This window comes from Xenopus tropicalis, chromosome 4, assembly GCF_000004195.4.
Source record: "Xenopus tropicalis strain Nigerian chromosome 4, UCB_Xtro_10.0, whole genome shotgun sequence".
NCBI lineage: Eukaryota > Metazoa > Chordata > Amphibia > Anura > Pipidae > Xenopus > Xenopus tropicalis.
In genome coordinates this window covers 59,821,975-59,845,016 of record NC_030680.2, presented here as the reverse complement: position 1 = coordinate 59,845,016, position 23,042 = coordinate 59,821,975, and the positions used below count along the sequence as shown (strand labels likewise).

Below are 23,042 nucleotides of genomic sequence, written 5' to 3'. Positions count from 1 at the left end.
TCCTAACTAATATATATTTAATCCTTATTGGTGGTAAGACATCCTATTGGGTTTTAGTAGACTTTTAAAGTATGATGATAAAAATTTTGAAAAGATCCCTTATCCAGAAAGCTCCAGGTACCACGAATTCTTGATAACAGGTCCCATACCTGTCCTAGTTTTCTACCATATTTTCACAGTTGAAGAGTCAATGAATGCCATTCAACCAAATAAAAGTTATAAACTTTATTCATAAAAAACACAATAACTTATTCACTTTACAGTAGATAATAGAGTAAGACATTCACATGCAGGTAACATATATGATATTAAATGTGTGACATACAAAGTACATAGAAATAAATGTACGTAGGTAAGTGCAAGGTCACTACTGCTTAACTAGAATTGGAAGCAAGAAAACAGATCCAGGAATTGAATCCTGAGAAAGTAGCAGGCTGGATACCTCAAACTAGGGTATAGATTATAAAGAAATATAAAAACATGTTTAATACATATACATCAGTATACAAGTTTAGTAATTGATACCATAATACCAAAATATACAAAGACAGCTAAGGCTATTAATGATATAACACACTGATATTATGGAGTATTAACACAAATATACATTTTGCTAAAATGGAATGTGACATAACATATTTCCTCTTGTTTCAATGGAGTCATTTTTTAACTGATCTCATACTTGGCTGTAGCTCAAGCACACAAGGCATCATTTTCTTCCTTCAAAGCTTTGCATGGTCTAAAAACAGTCACATTATAGGGTACAATGTGAAGCAGAAGAGAGAAGTCAAGCTATAAGTGCTAGACAGTGGCATACCTTACAGAACCGTGATTGTTCCTTTATATTTTTACAGTTTGGAACTCTCAGCTGTTGCCATCATTTTAAAGTTCATTGCAGTTACTACAGTTCTGCCACTAGAGGTAGCTGTAGCCACCAGAGATCCAATGCACCTGTAAGTGCACTACCCTATGTGACTTGTGTTCTTCTATTGGAACCCAGCATGCACCATTATATTCATATTTTGGTGTACAATTTATAGATATTGGTGTCCATTTCATTTCATGCAGAGAAATTAAACAGTTGCTGTCAGCAGGTACTACCAGAATCAAAGACTGTAGTTTGAGGCCGAAGTGTCCATTTTTCTAAAGCAAATTTAATGCTGTTGTCAAAAACTGTTTTAAATATGACTTTGATTTAAAGGGATGTGGTTGTGGAGTCACTGAAAATAAAGTTATCTTGAGTGATTCATGCAAACCGGTCATTTATCACACTCTAGATCTTGAGTACTCTCAGCGCCCTGATAATGAGATTCACAGTATTCCCGGATACGCCTGCAAGCCTCAATCATCATTTCTTCTGGAACTGTCAGGACAATGCGGAAGTAGTTGGGATATTCAAAACACTAATGGAAACAAAAAAGATTAAGGAAACTACAAAAGAAGCAATAATGGGAGTTACATTATGAAGCAATGCCAACAAGGAACACAAATTACTATCAACAAAAAGCAGAGGAAACAAAGGGATATATTTAATAAGTGCAAAGTGTTCTCCAGGTATAGTAACCTCAATAACCAATCAGACCTTTGCTTTCAAACCAGGGGCCAGAAAGTGCATCTGCTTGTTGGGTGACCTGAGCTTATAGTACTGGAAAACATCTTGCACCTTCTGCTGCAATATCCCCATATTATTAGTAAGAAATTGTTTTGGTTTTTTTTTAATTTTCCAATATGTAACTATCTTGAACACTTACAGTGGCTGGAAGGCAGAAAACCGATTGTTCTGAGATCATTCTTTCTGTAAAATCCACATCACTTTCAAATTCTGGGAAATGCTCCATCTCAATTCCAACCTGCAGAGTAATTTTAATATGGAGTGAAAACATGCATTATCCATATCAATACTCAGCACTGCAAATCAATGCTTTTATCTCTAGTTTAGAACTGGAGAATTCCAACTTATTAATTTATTAAACAAGGGGGTTTAGAAAATTGCTATAAGCATTAATTTTGTTTCTTTCCATCTAGGTGACAATACATTAACAGCTATGTTCCGTCACCAAAATTTCTTTGTTTATTCTGGCTATGACCTCACTGCAGGCTTACATATAAACTGATGTTCCCTTGGCTGCTAGCTAAGCTCAACTGGTCAGTGTCTCTTACCATTAAGTACATAGCTCCTGCTGGTCGCACTGGGCAGAGTCCAGGGACAGAGCTGAGGGTAGTGTAGCACAGGTCAGCATTAGACTGCAAGAAACACAAAAAAAAAGATTTTTGAGGATGGTCCAAAAAATATAAAGTCAAAGCAAACACAATACGGTCAGAGGGATGATGTTAAATAGAATTGGTGCCAACAGCCCTGAACTGATAACCTCTGAAATTATTTGAGGAGTGTAGTAACCCTTATATATTTACTTACAGGAATTTACCTCAGATGAGTTCACTTAGCCCACATATTTCACTAACTTTATACATTTTTGCAGATAAATACACTCAAAAGTTCAAGGAAACTGAGGGAGCAGGTAGTAAAGGTCCATATAAAAAAAGGGATATATACATGTGCCCCCTTTTTTTAGTTACAATGTAGGGTGACCTACCTGGACTAAAAGTTCTTATCTCAGGAAGAGTTGTATTACTTATATCAGTTCATGTAGGAGGGGGTCAGTGGAAAATACATGGAACAGTTAAATGGAATTTAAAATTGGGCGCTTTGTTTAGTGATCTATTTAATGAATAAAAAGGGACCACTTTAAATGTGGGAATACACATGTGGATATTTTCTGCTTATATTTATGGTCAGAATCCACCCTTGGGCACAGATACAATCAGTAATAGTATCATTATTATTAACATATAAAGTTACCTTAGTAAAACTGATGGTGTTGTCATAGAACTCTTGTGGTGTTTTGTTCATAATGTGCTCTAAGGCTCCTTGAACAATACTGCACGGGCCAAGGATGCGCTGGCTTAGCCGTACAAGGCCTTCCCTTATCTGAAACAAAAATGTATTTTTTATTCTTCACTGTCATGCCATTGCCAAGTCAACACCATATGCAGGCCACAATTTAGACAGTTATTAGAGATTCCAATTATAGTTCCAGATGTTTTTGTGTTCTAATTCAGTCAGATAACAGTTTCCATATGTATGCGATATTCTCTCCTTTCGTGACCCCTTGTTTGCCAAGAAGGTCTCTAATGTATTACAATTGCTCTTTGCTGTACAAGCTGATTACACTGGCTTTGTATTGTAGCTACCAACAGATTCCAATGTGCCAATGAGATATATACTCTCATGATCCTGATATTAATGTGGTCTAGATTTCTAATCGAGTTGAACTCTGTATTCTAAAGCTGGTCATACAGGGACTGATAACAACTGATAGCAACCAGCTAGCCAGAGTTATACTCAGCCAGATATCCATCAACCCCTTTTGAAAATCCAGTTCATATCAGCCCAGTTTGGCCAAGCACATGGGAAAACAGATAGATCTAGTTGTGTATGGCCAGTTTAAGAACTAACCGCTCTGAAATGCCTTACTACCGGCAACAATAGGAGTCGCTGGTGGAAAGGCAGACTAATTGATTCGGCTTTCCAAAGACACGCAAAGTTGCCTGCAGGAGGAAACTTCATGCAACTTCAGAAAGCCAAAGCGATGCATCAGCCTTTCCACCGGCGACCCCTATTGCAGCCGGTGGAAAGGCATTTCAGAGCGGTTAGTCGCCCGTGGTAGCAGCAGGCGAATAACTCATTCTGTGGGTCCTTAGCATTAAATTTAGAATGTAGTCCATTATTTTGAGGGGGCCTCTTAGATACTCTTCCTTAGAATAACCAGATTATAATGAGTCCAAGGTATAAATAGGTACGGACTAGTATTGCAAGGGGACCTGCCCAACATATTTTGCTTGCTATTATTTGTTCCAAATCTTGTGTACATATTGAGGAGATACCAGGGACCTTCATGATACCAGTGATATATGACAGGCACAACATTTGCTAGTCTGTTATTACTGATCCAAAGTAATATCAGTCACCATTTGGCAATCATATTAGTGGGATCCCGCACAGACATTTGAATAAAGAAACAAGGAAGGACTAACATAAAGGCAAGACTAAGAAGAAGCCTATTGATAGAACTAGTCCTTTATCTTAGAATCCAACAGTATGAAAGATTGTCTTTACCTCTTTTCCAAAAATCTCTTTCCGGTCATGGATTAGAATCCATCCCAGCCTCCAGCCAGGCACAAGCCACCGCTTGGCAAGCCCACCGCATGAGAGGATTGGAACATTGCTGCTTAGGGGCGCTAAAGCCTGAAATGCCCCTTCCTCAAACACCTAGAAAAAAATTGGATGCATTATAGAGGTGCTTTATCATTGTATTCCTTTTACTGTATATTTATTATATTAAAAGTACTCTGTACTGTATTATAAAACTCTGTACTGTAAAACTGTTAGTGGTGACGTGTATGATGGCACTGAAAGGATTATAATTATGACAACCAAAAGAGATATATAGGCAATATTTCTTCTTCTGTCACAGCTGAGAAGTCAGTTGCCAGGTTATCAGAAAGATTAACAAGTGAGATGACTCCCAATCAAACACGAATCAAACAGAATCACATTGTTGGATTTCTGTAAATAACCTATATTCAGCAGGGGAATGTTTTATGAACATTTATTGCGCTATATATAATTATACTGTATATAATTCTTTCTCCTTTGTGATATACATTAAGCCATAACTTCACAGTTGCATAAGTAAGACCACGTGAAATACTGATACTGATCATCTCAGATTTTTTTTTGCAAGCAGCTTATATAGCCATTTAAGCGTTAAAAATGACCCCAGGAAATGCTTCCTCTGCCAATAAATCATTAATGCTTTCACTAGTAATTTAGTATAGACTGCAGGTTGGACAACTCTGAGCTGAGAAAGAAAATCCTATTTTTTTAAATATTAATCATAAGGTCTGGTGACCATACTATGGGGGAGATTTATTAAGACATGAATGCTTCGAGCATATTTTCACGCTTGCACGACTTTTTCATATGCCCGCGCGACTTTTTCGTACGCTTGTGCGAAAAATTCGGAAAGGTTCTGCTGCTGTTTACAATTGTTCGGTATGAAAATTTTGTGACTTTCCGATCGCCAATACGATATTATTGTGATTAATACGATTTTTTCGTAAGAATTTTCGTGATATTTGCGATCTTCAGAAATTATCGTATCCAATCCAAATTTTTCCCATTCGGGATTCGAACTGGTGTTTTAATGAATCGGCCCCTTTGACATTAATAGGTTTATAAACTATCTGCCAAGTTCATTGCCATTACTGCAGCCTCAGGAGCTTTTTCCTGAAACTTAATGGCTGTTTAAATGAGTGGCTTTCTGGTTAGTTAGCCCCATAACAGGTTCTAATTCTGACATTAACCCATATCTGCAGTTCAAAACATTCACAGGGGTTTCATTTACACTGGCATTAGAGACCAAGTATATGCCTATTTCAAAATACTGACATCACCCCAGCTTGCGGCTAAAAGGCACAACTGCAGTAAATACCCTGCGTGGCTAATTAGCAAATGACCCCTGCTGTCAAAATCATCCACACATTTTATATTTTTACGTAGTACAACTTGTATTATTATTATATATTATAATATATACATATATATATATATATATATAATATATTATAGTATAGAAATCATATAAGCATTTTTTATAAAATGCATATTATATAAAATGTGTATTTAAAACAGATTTAAAACCCACAGGCATCCTTCAAAAACAGTTTCAAGTTTCTTAGAATGCATATGTGTGTGTATCTTCCTGTAACACAGTGAAGAAAATATACAGAAACATCTGTAAGCATTTACATGGAAAGTCTTGGCAGTGAAGGGGTAACTTCAAAGGCAAGTGCAAACTGCAAAGTCACTGTGACTACTGCACAAACACAGGAAGATTGAGCTCATCGCGTACAGTGCACAAACATCCCCATAAGTACAGCAGGAGTCCAGTGGGACATGTTAAAAATGATGGACTGGTCTGTCCATTATGATTTGCTGCTTGCAAAATTATGACAGTGACATCAGGAGCAAAGAACATTTGTTATCAGTAAACTGCAGAACTTTAAGGCAAAACAAGACACAGGCAGTGGTACAGTTTACAGACAATTTCTTGATGATAATATCCATGTCAGTAAGAATAATATCTATCTTAGCAACAATTATATCTATCCTGAAAAACACATAAGCCAAGGTACATTAAAAGACTTAATGTTAATAAAACTTGTGCACTTTCCTGGGCCCTACTGCAAAAATTTTGTGGGACCTCTTGTTTTTGTGGGACCCTCATGTCATGTTACTGCAACCTTCTCCCTCCCATGGCAAGCAAATAAACTGACAGCATGGCTGCAGGCAGAGGGCAAGTACCAGGTGGATGCAGGCCATTTCTGGATGCAGGCCATGTCCTGGCCCCATGACCCCCTTCCCAGGGACTGGTGATAGTAATGCCACTGCCAACAAAACCTTTTGTAGTGATGCAAAGCAAATCAGAACAATAGACTTTTTCTACCTGCAGCTACATCCCAGCTGCAGGATAGGTTGGGGGCAGCATTGGAATAGTTGGAGGTTTTTCCTTTTTTAAAAAAAAATGTTGCTTTTTATTGAATTTAAAGTACATCAATTTGGAAAGTTACAGTTGAGTGCTAAAAGGGTAGTTCACCTTCAAATTAGCTGTTAAAATGATGTAGACATTGATATTCTGAGATAATTTTCAATTGGTCTTCATTTTTTTATGGTTTTTCAGTTATTTTGCTTTTTGTCCAGCAGCTCTCCATTAGTTATTTTTGCAGCTATCTGGTTGATATTGTGTTATTTACCCAAGCAAGTAGGCAGTGTTATAAATGAGAGATCTATAACATAAAACATCTTGTAATGTCTGGTACCAAGGAATCTACCAGGACTTTGCATGGTGTCCTCTATGTCTTCCCAATCATTGGTTCCATTTAAGTTTTAAGTTGATCATATATGTTTGTGCCTTAGAACAAAGTAAGAACATACTGTTAACTCTTTACTGGAACGATTTAGGAAGTTTTCAAGTGAGGAGTATTATGTGAAATGAGGTAAGGGTATATTTGCTAGTTTTTCTTGGGAACTCATTTGCACCCTGCTAAATATTTATGGAGATTAACAAGATGGAGATTAACAAAATAATACTTACCATATCACCATAGATCTCATCTGCCAGAATAGGCACGCACTGCCTGGAAGCCACTGTGGAGAAAGTTATACCAGGAAAGATTATTTGTTAGTTTTTTGTGGCTGAAACATCAATGATAATAATAACATGAGGCTGTAGAAACACAAGTCCCATCATGTTATAACCAATTTATTTTTGCTTTTGATCTAATGTTTTTGGTAATAGCATCAATTTTGCTGGTTGGTAAACTTACCTGACAGGATTTTTTGCAGGTGCTTTCTGCTGAAAACTGAGCCGCAGGGGTTTGAAGGGTTATTGATAATAATGCACGCTGTTTTATCATCCACCAATGACTCCATATGTGTCAGATCAATCTCCCAAGATTTCTCAGGCTAGAAAAGTAGAATTGGTTTCAGAAAGCTAATATTTTTTATGTGTAATGAATAAATACAGGTATAGAAACTATAATCTGGAATGCAGAGGACATATTTTTTTTGTAAAAGTGATCATTCTGGTGCTGTTTTATTATTACAGGGAAAAAAAAACCATTTTCTTAAATTTAGAATTATTTGCATAAAATGCACTATATGGGAGATGACCTTCCCACACTTTGGAGCTTTCTGGATCATGGGTTTCCAGATTATGTATCTCATACATAGCATGTGTCATCAATAACAACTTTCCATTAAACATAAATTAGTGATATAGAATGGTTTTAAAGTTTGTGGTTGCTGTTGAAATCAGTATCACTCTGGTTGTTCCTAATTTTTACACTTCTTGTTTTGACTCCTAAAACAAAGTCACAGATCCCACAATCAGAGAAGCGAAAGGAATAAATAAATACTGCGCTTGGTAGCAATTACATTTACAACATTATACCAACAACTATTTATAACTTTAAAACCATTGATAATTTTTATTTATGCTTATGAAGTTGCTTAAAATGCCATTATATAGCACTGAATGTTGGAATAGGCTATTTTTTAATATAAAAATGTATTTAATACCTTTTTTAATATTTAAAAGGTCACCTACATTCACAAAATCTAACAGTTATGACCCTGTGCTGGGGGGGGGGGGGTCAGTGACCCCTATAAACACTACAGTTGCTTTTTTTACTTCCTAAGATGATGTCATACACAGTACTTGCAGCAGACTTAACTCCTTAATTCTTGTGCCCGTGACAGAGTTCTGCAAATCTAACATAACAGTATATTAGATTTGTGATATGCTGAGTCTGTTTGCCTATGCCATTGCAAGGGAGAAATTAACCAAATAACTTTCAATTTATGAAACTGGTTAGAGTGCACAAGCACTTGGTCCAAAAGGAAAAAAGTTAGGGCAAAGCCTGGATGTGATGATGTAAGTATGTAGGAAGTGTGTCAGTGTGTCAGGTTCAAAATAGGCCTCTCCCATCCCTTCAGAAAACCGATCAGAGAGACAGAAGGACTGATAGAACAGCTATAAAAAGTAGTTTTTACAGTGGTCTTTTAAATAAGATTTGAACATTGAAGGTGAACAGCCACTTTAATGAGAAAAAACCCAAAGACACTTACCAGAAAATAACTGTGGTAGGAAAAATTGTCTGCACTATGATATTTTAATGTGGGTGTTTTAAGACATATGATGCAGCACATCCCATTGGGTTCTATAAAAGCTCAACTAAAGTACTTGACAGGTAACAGACATTGCTGATATGTACCATGTAATAATACTCACTAGCAAATTGTATAGCTTGACTTCTATTCCCAAAGAAAGAGCCAAGGTTTTGTAAAGAGAAAATCCTGGACGTGGAACCAGTATGTTCTGGCCCGGATTGGCAAGCACTGCTAAAGCAAGCTCAATAGCTTGACTGCATCCACTGGTAAGAATGACATCCTGAAAAGAAAATAATTAAGGATATTTAGAAATGCAGATACTCAACAAAGAACTGCACCATTGTATCTATTTACTTTAATTATGACATGGGACCTATTATCCAGAATGCTCAGGATATGCATGTTTCTAGAAAAAAGGTCTTCCTATGATTTGAATCTCCATACTTAAATATTAATTATATCTTAGTGCGGATCAAGTACAATGTATTGTTTTATCTTTATAGAGAAAATAGAAATCATATTTTAACATTGACAGTCACTATTTAGTGGGGGGGGGGGGCTGTTTAAGCCTTTGTGTACTTGAAATGCCAGGTCATAATTTGAATCCCAATCTAAATCTGACTGTAAGAAGAAATTTAATTTTGGATTTGAACTGTTAAGCCCCAAACCCACCTTGGCTTCCAAAGTTGCTTCTGGGCATGTGTAATATTTTGCAACCACTTCTCGGCTTGACAAATATCCTACAGAAAACATAAAGACAAGATTGTTGGACAGTATTACCTGGTACCTTGAATTAGTGAACTGAGTGGTACTGACAGTAAGTAAATTAGTATAATCTAGGTGCCTGTTTTGATATCCATCTGAAAAATAAACATTCCTACCCATTCTTAGTGCTTTCTTGTGCAGTATGTTAGACATGCTTGGTCTGTGACAATCCTTGCAGGAATTTATGGAAAACTGTCACAAAATGCACATGAATTATATATTCCTCTATACCAAGATGTCCACACAAGATTTAAATAATAGCCCACTGTGGGGTACAATAGTTAGTCACAGAACATGATAAGGTAACTAAGTTTGAATTATGAAGCTGGGATATGGTATAGAAACAATTACACTGCTGGAAATAGACTCACAAGTAGCCAATAATTAGTCAATCTATTCACCCACCTTCTGCAACGAGAAATGTAAGTGGATGCTGAAATGTGACATCAGCTGTCTAAAGTCTTATATGACATTATTATTCAGTGTTCAGTTCTATAGATGCTAATTTAACATCATTCATTGTCATTTGAGCTAACAGAGGTAGCCATTATTTTATTTGAGATTAAGACTATCCTTGTTTACCATGACCTCTGTATTCAGTATTTAGAGTTGCAGAATTAGACACCCATGGGCCAAGGGGTAAATTTTGCAATGGACCCCTATCCCTCATGGGAAATACCTGCCATCCCAACTCACCATCACCACCACCAGGGCCCATTGGAAGAGACAGGCTTGGGTGCAGTTGAACCCCATGCCTCCTCAGTAGTTACTCCACTGCCAGTTAGTCATTTGGTTTGGACTATCCAATTTTTCATTAGTCTTATGGGGAGCAAGTACAGCTGTACTAAATGATCCAGTCTATATCTATCAGATTACACTTGTACAACAACTGCTATAGTATATAGGCTCTTAATGTGATGGGAATAGCAATTGTGCAATTATGCATGAGTCAGCCATGTTTATCAGTCAGACTGCTTAGTGCTCTTACGGAAAAACAGCTGCTTTGGTTGCTGGAACAGATTATTTGTGAAATATCTTTTAATAAATGTATTACTACACTACTGATGTTCTTTAATCTCACTAAAGCATTTTTTTTTCTCCCACTTCAATTTTTGTGCAACATTTCCCTCAGAACAATATATAACAACATATATACTTGAAATATAAAATATGTGAACACACCAGTTTTTTTACACAAACACTTATGAGACAAAAAATTATTTTTCTTGTAAAGGTTGGTGTGGCATAAGATCTCTGTATTTGTCAACCTCTCTGAACTCCAAAGTAATACTTTAGAGTTCAAAGAGATAAACATTCATTCATAGTCTGTCTGGGGCAAATAGTTGAAAAGAATTTCATTCCCATTGTACATTTACCGATATACAGTATGAGATACAGTTTGCCCAACATAGACAGATACCGTCCCTATACCCACAAGGCAGCAATATATTTACCTATACTTGGAGCATATCCGTTGTATTTCTTTGAGTCAATAGCTTCTTTCATGGCCTTCATTACTTCATTATCGGTAGGAAGGTTTCCAAAAACTGTGGGGTCTCCTGAAAGGATGATACAGTCAGGCATTAGCTGTTCATACATATTATGACAAATATGACACATCTTGCTGGCTCACCACAGAACCTAGAAAATATATATATATAGATGTCTATGATCCTTAAATGTGGAAACCAAGTTTGTATTATTATCAGCAAAACTATCAATATCATCAGAATATTGTGTTAACTCCTGCTGGCATCCCCTTATGAAGCAAAAACCCTCAGTACACTGCCTAGTGAACTATAGACTAAATATCAAGCATATATTTTGCAACAGAAATAACTGAGTGCTACACGCTACTGACCTATAGACAAAGCAATCATTGGTTTTTCAGGATTGGGTATGGCTGTCATGTTATCCACAATGGCTCGGATAGGATTAAAGGTTTTCTTTGACATCTCAGATGCACGCACTGCCCATCTTGGTTTTAGGCTTTTTATTTTCTCCACAGCATTGGGTCCCTTAATATTTACATGAACATCGAGGACCTTGGGATGAGTTACAGATCCATTCACATGGATTAGGTAAGCGTCTGTCTGCATTTTCAACTGGAAACAACAAAACAACACAGAGAAATAAGTGTAAGGGCCACATGATCACAAATCTTATAGGCTGATGATCATAAATACAATTTATCTTATTAACAGGATTCAAATTTTATATAAGAGTTTTTGTATGTATGGGTACAACGAGATGGACAAAGGCTTAGTTGACTTATTCCTTTCTAAATGTAGCTATGTCTAACTTGTACAAATATGGGATCCCTTATCCGGAAACCCTTTATCAAGAAAGCTTAGAATTACAGGATGACTATCTCCCATAGGCTTCGTTTTAAACAAATAATTCAAATTTGTAAAAATAATTTTCTTTTTTTCTGTATATATTAAAACACTATCTTGTACTTGATAAATATAAGATAAGATATAATCAAACCATATTGGAGTCAAAACAATCCTGTTGTGTTTAATTAATGTTTAAGGTATGGAGATCCAAATTACAGAAAGATCCCTCATCTGGAAAACCCCAGGTTCCCAGCATTCTGGATAACAGGTCCCATAGCTGTACTGTATAGCTACATATTATATACAGGGGCGATTCTGGACATATCGCCGCCTGAGGCGGCTCCTGGATGCCGCCCCCCCACTCCCCAGCGCTTACCTTCTGAGCGCAGGAGCGGGTCCGGGCGCTCTCTGCATTAGAAGAGCCGAATTTCCGGTTTAAAAACTGGAAATTCGGCTCTTAAAGTTACCAGGCGGCTTTTTGCCGCCCCTGGTAACTGGGGCACTTCTGCCGCCTGAGGCGAGTTTCCCAACTCGCCTAATGGCAGAAGCGCCCCTGATTATATATATATATAAATAACAAAAAATATGTTTGACCCTTACACACAGAGACACACTCAGATCTATACATATACATAAAGGAAAAAAAGGGAGGTCTAACTTGTGCATATCACTATTAATACCACAATAAGAAAATATTAGGAAGAAAATATTGTACAAAAATATCTCTCCTTTTCCTTAGTTTTAAAAAGTTAGTCACAAATAATGTACTTGAATGGCAAAAGACTGGATGTAACACTTACATGATTTTTGTTTGTGAGCAGCGACAATTTTGCTTGAAGTGCAGGATTTCTCTTATCTTTCTGGATTCCTCTATGCAGCTGACCAAAATCATTGACAAGTCAGGCATTAGCTGTCAATAAAATAGTTCCAAAAATGGGAGTTGTACCTAAAACAGGGATTCTATTGGTTAAAGAAGAAGGCAGTGTTCTGTGACTCTTACATCCCTCCTTTTAGTTTTTTGCACCATATTGAACTGATTTGGAAAGCATTCGATTTAACCTTTTCATGCATCAGTGCTTCAGTGGAGCATATTACATTACCAGTTTGTAGCTTATGTAGATACTGTACTAAAGTAAAATGGAAAGCATAATATATTTCTTTATATTGCAAATAAGGTTGTTTAAATGTGTATCCCCTTTCACAACATGCAGTCAAACCAGAATCCCAGTAAAAGCACACTGGTACATCTTACACTGTATGGGACCTGACACTTACTAGCAGGGTACGTAACAATAGCTTCACTTGTTCTTTAAAAGGACACTGTCATTAAACTAGTTTTTTAAAGTTTGTTAAACTGAGTTTTTTAACATACCGTTAGCTCCATTGTTCTATTGCTTTTGTTATGCAAACACACCCATACCTGTGAGGCCTGGCACATTTGCATTTGTTAGTGGGGGATGTGAGGTGGGCAAATGCTTCCACACTCTCTGCTCACTGCTCCCCAAACCAGAAGAGATTCAGAAGGTCTTTCCTTCCAATCGCTGTCAGACTCTACAACAAAGTCCCTGCATCTACTCCACACACATCCAATACACCATGGTAGTTTCTATGTGCAATATTTCTTATATGCAATATTAGTTCTTGTCAATCCCTGTCACTACATTGTGTGTCTGTCCATAAAGATATATCCACAAGGTTGTACATATATTTATATATCCACTGGGGCTGGTAAAATTGAAATGTCAGTGCGCGCAACTACAATCAAGTTGACAGCTGCTATATGCTGGGGTGCCTCTGCTCTATGTGTACCGGCATTCCCCCATGTTGACCGCTAGATTCTGTGCCTTGGCAGCCCTCTAAGCTGATCGCTATCCTAACTTACACTATTGGAATGAGCGCTACGGCCATCCGTACCAGCACATGAGCGGTAGCTGCTCTTTACGCTTAGAGCCATTGTGACACCTGTCCATCAAATCGCTTCATTGTGACTACTTGCCCGTGAAGCGCTGCACTACACCTACGTAGCTGAGTGTCTAATAAGTAAGTAACTAATACTCCACTAGTCTACTATTCTTTTGGATCCACTGCCCGGTAGCCTGAGTGCCTCTGTCAATGAGCTCTATATATGTTTCCCCGGAGCAGCCTATATTGCTAGCGATCATGCCATTCTGATTGTATACCTCTCCTTAGGTTTAATAAGTGCCTGGTCCGTGATGTCAGGATTCCCTCTGATCTGGTACTGTGATCACTCCTCTCCTGGCCCTGAGTCTCTCCTATGCCCCACTGAAACCAACCTATATACAGGAGAGAGGGGTGGATTCTAGAACTTCCTGATCGGTCCATTTGAATGATGCTAGCACATACCAGTCAGTTACAGGAAGTTACCCGTCCTCCATTTTGGATCATCTCCATAAAATCTGTCCTTCCTGAATAACTGATTATGCATATCACCAGGGATCCATTCAGTGCTGGCTCCAGTGTCTTTCACTCTTTTATATTGTTAATTAAAGTTTAGGTGTGACCGAACCTTTCCCAGAGCAGTACCTTTGTTTCCCCAAATTAGGAAACTCCTATTGTTTGGACCAGACACCCAGGTGCTAAGCTAATTAGGCTGTTTACTCTACTAAAGAAAGGTTTCACTATTGATTAATAAAATATAGGAGCCCACAATATATATCTATATTTTACCAGAATCTTACACCCTGATATCCCCACCTACGGGTGGGCGATATCGGGGAGCTTGAAAAAAATAATAATCCGATCGTTTGGCCCTGGGGCCAAACGACCGGATTATGTAGGCGGCAATGGGGCAGTCGGTTCGGGGACTGCATCAACGAGCCGATGCGGCCCCTGATCCGACTGAATCTTTTAACCTGGCCGATCGATATCTGGCCAATTTCAGGCCAGATATCGGTCAGCCAGCCCGCTCGTTTCTGCCCCTACACGGGCAGATAAGCTGCCGAGTCGATCCAAGGGACCGATATCGGCAGCTTCTATCGGCCCGTGTATGGGGGCCTTTAGAATCTGAGGGCCCAGTTCAGATCTTTATAAACAAGTTATTATTTAAAGGAACTCTGTATCATTTGCTGTCTCTGGGCTGGATAATCGAAATAAATTTGCTTCATCTCTGGAAAAGAACCGTGGTTGTTACCTTTTACCTGGTTGTGGTAAATATTGGAATATCCAGTATATTTGTAATAATATACTACATCTACACGATCACAACATCCATTAGTCCCTATTTAAGTTTTTTGGAGCAGTGTCTTATTGGACCTGCAACATTCTTGCCCCCTCTTTTAAATTGGTGTTCTTGTACTAGTAAACATTTGTATTAACAGTACAAATGACTAAGCATCTCTTTGTTGACTTGGATTAAAGACATCCTCCCTAGACAACCTGAAAAGGCACAGCCTCCTACTCCCACTGCCTGGTGTTCAGTAAACATCATAAAAGGTCAGTGACTTTAAAATATATGTTTATCTAGCAAGAGAATTCTGGAGATATAGTACAGTGGGGGGGGGGGGGGACTGCATGCTTTATGGAACAAAGATATAACATAACTATTTTAATGCACAAATACAGAGAGAAATAGACAGTACAAGCTAAAACCACCATCAGTGTTTAAAGACATGTTACATAATTTTATACTGATAATATCAAATGCCCTGGTAATAAGGCTATAGTGATTAATAGGCAGTAACACTGCCCATTAATGTAAACATATATAAGTGATCATTTACAACCACAGTCAGTTGTGAATAAAATTAAAGGTACTTACTTTAAAATGCTCTTTTTACACTTAGTTGCATTTGGCACCACTCAGACCTTTATGCACCCCCTTCTGAACAGAGTGCATTTGCTCCTATTGACACAGAGGAACCCTGAAGCTATCACCACCTCCAGACCAGACGATAGCTCCATGGTTCCCTCAGGGCCCCCCGTCAATGGGCACAGCACACTTGCGGCTAAAGAATAGGGTGCATATGTCACTCACATGCTGAACACCAGAAATTATGTCAACGGTACAATTGTGTCTGATTTGCGATGAAGTGCAATTGTAATTCCGCTAATTTTTCTGCATCACTTGCAATGGCATCAGGCTCAACATCCCCTATGGATCACAACAAGGATGGAATTCTGGGAAAAAAACATCTTGAAATTGTGGCCATAAATTATCCCTGCAGCATTTTATTAAATGTATGTTTTTACTAAACTAAAAAAAAATGTAAAAAGTGTTTTCAATGGGCAGTGATTTTTTGACCTTGAACAGGATCTTTTAAATATTAAAATTTAACTATGAACTTAATTTATGTCCTACACACCTACATACAGGTACATGTAGAAGCAAAAAAAAAAAAAATGTCATCCCTAGAACAGCAGTTTCCCTCCCCCCGAGCAGATCTGTTCAGCCATTTTCCAGGGATCTATAGCTTTCAAGCATTTGCTGGGAACACACAGTGAATGCCCAATGCTAACAGAGATACACATAACAATGAATAAAAACTGCAGAATTAGTTGTAGCATGCAGAAGCTGAATTTTCAGATTTCCGATATCTGATAGCAGGTGGTCCCAAACCTACCCTCAGTCCCCGCACACAGACAACTTAACTTGTGCAGATATAAATACAGCAGCCTATGTTTATGAAGATAACATACTACATACTAGAGTGTTTCAAATTGGAAATGCAGTTGTTCAACTGCAACATCCAGAAGTTGTGGAGAACGCTGGGAATTGTAGACTAAAAACATCTGGGCTTAAAAATAGAAAATATACAGTAAGTGATAAAAGGGCACTCTGGGACTGTGGGATGGGTGCTTTTGTAAAAGTTACACAGGAAAACGCACATTCTGATTTTGTGGAAGCATTAATTTTGTATTAATTCTGCTGTAGTTCTTTTCAAGAGTTTAAGCATTTAAATAAATATATAATAAGGCATTTATTTTGTGTAGCTACGGTACTCTGTGTAGCCTACCCAATTTGCAGCATCTGTAACTGTACCTTTAGGGAATCTCTTTTTTTTATTTTTTTGTGCTTTTTTTTTAAATTGAATCTTCATCTGAAGGTGTTTTTAGACTGTAGCCAATCAGAAACCGGAGGTGTGCTTTGTGTTTATAAGCCTATGGAGCATGGATGTGCAAACACACTCGCATTACACTTCCAGCAGCAGCCTGCACAGATAAATAGAACTAGAAGAACTGTTTCAAGAAATAACAGAAGTCTTCTTATGTGCAGTAAATGAGCTCTATAATGCTGCTTTGCTAGCACTTATTGTAGATATATATATATACAGTATGCAACAAAAATTCACCAAAAAAAGTATGAAAAAAAACGCCCATTCACTTGGAGTAAGAAAAAACTTGAGAAGAAACACCCATTGATTTCAGTGTATTTGGAGTGAGAAAAAATGGCTAAAAACATTAGCGCTCTAGCTGTGAAAAACGCCTATTGACTTCAATGCATTTGCAGAGATAGATAAATCATTTTTAAAAATTAGAATTATTTGCTTATAATGGAATCTATGGGTGGTGGCCTTCTCTTGATTTAGAACTTTCTGGATAACAGGATCCTGGATAATGAATCCTATACCTGTACAGGGTTTTAAAATGGAAATAAAGAGAGAGTTTTATTAAATGTTAAAAATAAAATCTTTTTACATTCTATCGCACTGGCTACACACTGGCTACACACTGGCTACACACTGGCTGTTTGAATAGATTGATTAATATTATGTACAACAGATACATTAAAAGGCAAGCTTCCTGGAATTAAAGTTTCGTCTCTAATGGTCCATAACATTTTATGTAATGATTGAATAAATAGAAAACTTTGGAGAGGATCAAGGACAAAAAAGGTGTGTTTTGAATATAAATAACTAAGGTTGTTGCCCTGCCGTCCTTGCTATACTATTGAACAAACATATGGTGCAGGACGAGACACGCGATGTTTCTGCATAGTTCTTACTTGAACATGCTGCAAAGATTTTCCGATTATTTAAAAAAGATCATTAAAGGGAACTCCACCCAAACATAACTAAAGCTTTTTAAAAAGTAAACATTATTTCAAGCAACTAATATACATCAATTTGAATTTATGCAGCCTTTTCTTGATTTTTTTAATGTAATAATATGGGTTGGAACAGTTACCTAAACCTGGCCCCTGTTCTCCTGCTGATCTGGCTGACTACTTTGAGATTGAAAAAAATGTAACAGTAGTTGACAACTGCTCAGCCTGCTTTCAGCCTGCATGCTCCAAATCTCACAATTTTCTGCACATGTGATGTGAATAAGGAAAATTACATTGCAGTGCAATGCATTGTGGATCATGTAGTTCCTACATGCTGTCTGTAAACTGTGGATAAGTTGTTACGATTTTTAACCATCAGTGTTTTAGTCCCTCCTCCCCTCCCAGAATGTCAAATGATGCAGAAAGAGAAGAACAGTTTGAAGCTAGATTTCAATTTCAGCATAGCATATTGGTATTTATTCATACGTTTTGCAGGATCAGATTACAGTGATTAGTATATTAGGGGTTTCTCTGTTATAAAACAGAGAAAACAGAACTAGGGCAATGCCCTAATATACACTTCTCCCATTAGGGCTAAACGCCATGGCAGATTTTGATCAGGTTTTGTGGGGCAGATTTTGCCTGATCTTGTTATGCAACACCATGCAACAGCACAAGATTTTATAGGATCCTACAAAATCTGATCTCCATAGGCTGTAATGTAAAGTCGGATTAGATAAAGTAAGTTGGTGTGTTTTGTTCCTGCATCTACAGCCAACAGTCAGTGTATTTCAATGAGAAAACAAGTCTGTCAGACACCATCAGATGTTTTATAGTCAGATCAAGACGCAGCATGCAGTGTTCACTTCTGACAGGTGTGTTGTGTAGGATGGCAATCCTTTCTTGTAGTTTACACATCAGATTTCTGTATCAGTCCCATTAAATTGTGACCCACACAACTACATCTGTAGGATGCGTTTTGTTGATCTGATACCCTTAAAAAACTTCCATGAAGTTTAGCCCTAGCACTTTTGCTGAAGCATTGAAAAGGTAAAATAAACGCTTATGCATCCAGAAGCAATTATTACAGGACATTTAGGTCTCATTTAGGGCAGCTGTCCCCGCTCCAAGTATGGAACAGTCCTTGCACAAAACATAGGGTAGGGGCACACAAAGCAGATCATCTGTTTTACTCTGCCCATGTATTTAATCTGAAAGCACATCCGCTGTCATATACTCCTTCCTATAGTTCCATTGACAGGCACAGCATTGGTGTGGAGTTACACAGAGTGCATAGCAGCACAAAAATGCTTCCATTCATCAGAAGCTGATGCTAAAGGGCTGGTTATTAAATTAGGGTGAAAATGGTACTGGTTTTGTAGTTGCCAGGTAATGAGAATTTGAATTATTTACTTTATTTTCAGCCTTATATTGTGACTTTTAGATTTTATATATACAGTATATTTCAAGTTAGTCAGTCCCAAAACTCAGGTAACTGACAGTAATAGAGGATGTTTGCAGATAACCTGAAAAAAGATGGGAAGCTAGTGGGGGAATCTTTGGATTCATAGATTTTTACAGCTAAAACATATTCTACCCTACCTCTTTGTTTTAGTTCTCCTTTAACAGGGCTTTCTCTCGACAAGGCTTAACTTTAATTGTACAGAACAGAAGAAACATTAAATGTCCCTTTCTGAACACACACTCTCCCCTGTCCAATAGAAAGGGTATACAGAGAGGAAGCTCCAGCTGCATCCTGCCTGACAGGACAAATAAAATGGCACAATGAGGACTTACCAACCCGTTTCCAACACCGCTGTACATGAATGTTGTTTGCAAATGGAATCTGCTTTATTTATTATTACTGCTTACTTCAGTCCTCTTTCTTTTTTTTTTTTTTTTGTAACTTGAAATTTTTATTGGTTATTTCAGGCAACTTCTGTCCTTTTTCTGCATCCATCCAATGTTAAAGCCGATTTGAAATTTAAATCTGAACGATGCCAGGTTTTTTCTGCTAATTTTTATTTATGGTGAAAATACTCCATATTGTATCTTTTGCCCTTTAGTTAGAATGCGCCATAGTTCCAACAATATCTAGGACAACTAATAAGCACTTATCTTCAAATTCCACAGAGCTTCTAGCTGGGTTTTCAAGAGTATCTAAAGTAGGGATGCACCAAATCCAGGAATTTCTCATAACTAACCTTAAGTCTGGGCCTCCTCAGTTTTGCCTCTAGGGATTCAGCAGCATAGTTGCATATGCATCAGTACAATATGACACAATTACACAATTGACAGTTGCTGCTTTCATCTGAGCGCCTGCATATTGCCATCCAGACCCTTATTTAGAGACCAAGTGACCTTAGCTAGTTGCTAATTTATATTGGTCTTAAGCCCATTGCATCCTGTATTTTGATTACTGAGCTATTGATTCTAATCCAACTTGATTCCTGACTCCATTGATTGTTTTTTTTCTACCTACCTCAACCCAGACTACCTGCCCTGCTCACTCCCTGGTTAACTCAATCTGATTTCTATTGGCCACAGGCTATACCTCCCTACAGTAACCACCTGACTTAACATTGGGAAGCTTTTGTTAGTGTGAGGTGCTTATGAGTTCCTCTCTACACTGAATCCACTAGGTGATTTAACCATCCCTTGGTTGACAGCTCATTCTCCTTCTACCTGTGCTAATTTTTTAGCATTGTGCAATAAGGTTACCACTGTTTTTCGAAAAAAGCCTTTGGTGCCAAAAATGGAATCTCTGCTTTAGTTGAGGTGATTTCTCCTTAAAAACCCTACCAACCCAACACAGGATGAAAATCCTATTTATTTTAATGTGTTGCCCTGTACGCTGCTGCTCTTTTTACTGTTTGCCTCTTTCTACAGTGGGAAAACAAGCCCGAATGGCTTCAACAAATTCTAGTCCTCTGCAACTTAAAAGACTCCTCTCTATATTAGGGTTTTTTGAACTTTGATGTGGTCCCTTCTCCCCTCTTTCCTGTAATTTTGGGCTTACTGTGGCTCGGCAAACTCATTCTCCTTATTAACTTGGTCTCCACAGAACTTACATTGCACTCAGAAAAAAGTCACTCTATCTTTTTCAGTTTGCTCCAATAACTATATCCTCTATCTGTGACAAAATTAATCTACTCCCTAACAAACACTTGGACTTTTGCAAAGCTGACAGCCTGATAGCTTGGGTGCTCAGGGGCATCCCCCCCCCATACCTGGAAGTGATGCCACACATACTTCTGGAAGCCCTTGAAGCTGCTGCCTGGCATTGCTTGCTACAGCCAAGTTTATTATCTACAAGGACTCCAAGGTCCTTCTCCATTATGGATTTGCCTAGTGCAGTCCCATTAAGGGTATAAGTGGCTTGCATATTTTTACATCCCAGGTGCACAACCTTACATTTATCCACATTAAATCTCATCTGCCACTTAGCTGCCCAGATTGCCAGTTGGTCAACTGGTCTGCAGAGTTTTGTGTCATCTGCAAACACTGATACATTGCTTATAGTACCCTCCCCTAAGTCATTTATGAACAAGTTAAACAAAAGTGGACCCAGTACAGAACCCTGAGGGACCCCACTGAAAACCTTACATCAAGTAGAGAATGTGCCATTAACAACCACCCTCTGTACCCGATCCTGTAGCCAGTTTTCTATCCATGTGCAAACAACCAATAGACCTTAGTTTAGAAAGCAGTTGTTTGTGGGGAACAGTATCAAATGCTTTGGCAAAATCCAAATAGATTATATCTACTGCATCCCCACTGTCCAGCTTCTTACTTACCTCATCATAAAAAGCAATTCAATTGGTCTGACATGACCTGTCCTTCATAAAGCCATGCTGATTACTGCTCATAATGCCATGCTCCAGTACATAATTTTGTATGTGATCCCTTAACAAGCCTTCGAATAACTTTCTCACCACGGATGTCAAACTTACAGGCCTATAACTGCCAGGCTGAGATCTTACTCCCTTTTTAAATATAGGAATGACGTTCGCCTTCTTCCAGTCCATAGGTACTATACCTGATGAGAGTGAGCCTGAGAATATCAGAAACAAGGGCCACTGTAAATCTGACCCTAGCTCTCTCAGTACCCGAGGGTGTATTCCATCTGACCCAGGTGCCTTGTTTACATTTATCTTGTGTAACCCTTTAAGCACCATATCCTGTGCCAACCACTGAGTAGTTGAAGTTGAGACAACAGTGCAGCTATTGGGTGGGACTTGGCACTCAGAAGAAAAGAACTGGTTAAGCACATCTGCCTTTTCTGTATCTGCTGTAACCATATTGTTACTATAACTCAATGGGGCCACACCCTCAACCTGCATCTTTTTACTATTAATATACTTAAAAACTTTTTGGGGTTAGTCTTGGCCTCGGCCGCAATGCGCTCCTCATTTTCTATCTTTGCCTTCCAGATTGCTGTTTTACAACACTTGTTATAGTGTTTATATTCATTAAACACAGCTTCTGTCCCCTCTGACTTATATCTCTTAAAAGCTTTCCTTTTTTTCCCTATTAACTTCTTTATCTCAGAGTTAAGCCACATAGGGTGATTCTTAACACTTCTACTTTTTCTTATTAATGGAATAAATTGAGAACAGTAATGATTTAATATAATTTTAAAAGACAACCATTTCTGCTCTGTGTTTTTATCAGAAAACATAATGCCCCAATCTATGCCCTGAGTTGTTACCTCTGCATAGAATTTATTACTGCCCAATAGATCATTTACCTGGTGGTTCTGTTTGGCATAATGTATTTATCCAACATAAACTCAAGGATTACCACAAGGTTAACTCAAAATAGGGTTTTTTAAAATATAAGCATGTACTGTATACCTCATCTATTATCACTAAATGTTTTAAACATCTGATGAGTGCTAAAGTTTTTTTCAGACTTGATTTTAGAGGAGCCTACAACCTGGTAAAGATTTGCTAAGGGGAGAACTGGGAAATGGCCTCTAGAACATAACATGGTCCTTTTGAATACTAGACTTGTTTAAATTGTTTTGACTATTGTTCTGTGTTAAATATTTTGTATCTTTAATACATTTGTGTAGGTTCTATGATCAACAACCACCACTCACCAAAGTGACATTTTTAAGTATCTTTAATACTGACTG

General features: G+C 37.9%; 1 protein-coding gene across 2 annotated transcripts; it reads right to left on the bottom strand.

The window, feature by feature from the left end:
* Nucleotides 1-210: 210 nt before the first annotated feature.
* tat (tyrosine aminotransferase) lies at nt 211-14,229 on the bottom strand. 2 transcript variants are annotated; one of them, NM_001006789.1, is given in 13 exon segments: nt 211-1,403; nt 1,752-1,850; nt 2,161-2,244; nt 2,861-2,989; nt 4,178-4,330; nt 7,218-7,270; nt 7,450-7,588; nt 8,916-9,074; nt 9,467-9,534; nt 11,014-11,118; nt 11,421-11,664; nt 12,699-12,808; nt 14,079-14,229. In NM_001006789.1, coding segments are annotated over 11 exon segments (1,371 nt in total). In that variant the 5' UTR covers nt 11,659-11,664; nt 12,699-12,808; nt 14,079-14,229; the 3' UTR covers nt 211-1,259.
* Nucleotides 14,230-23,042: the final 8,813 nt, after the last annotated feature.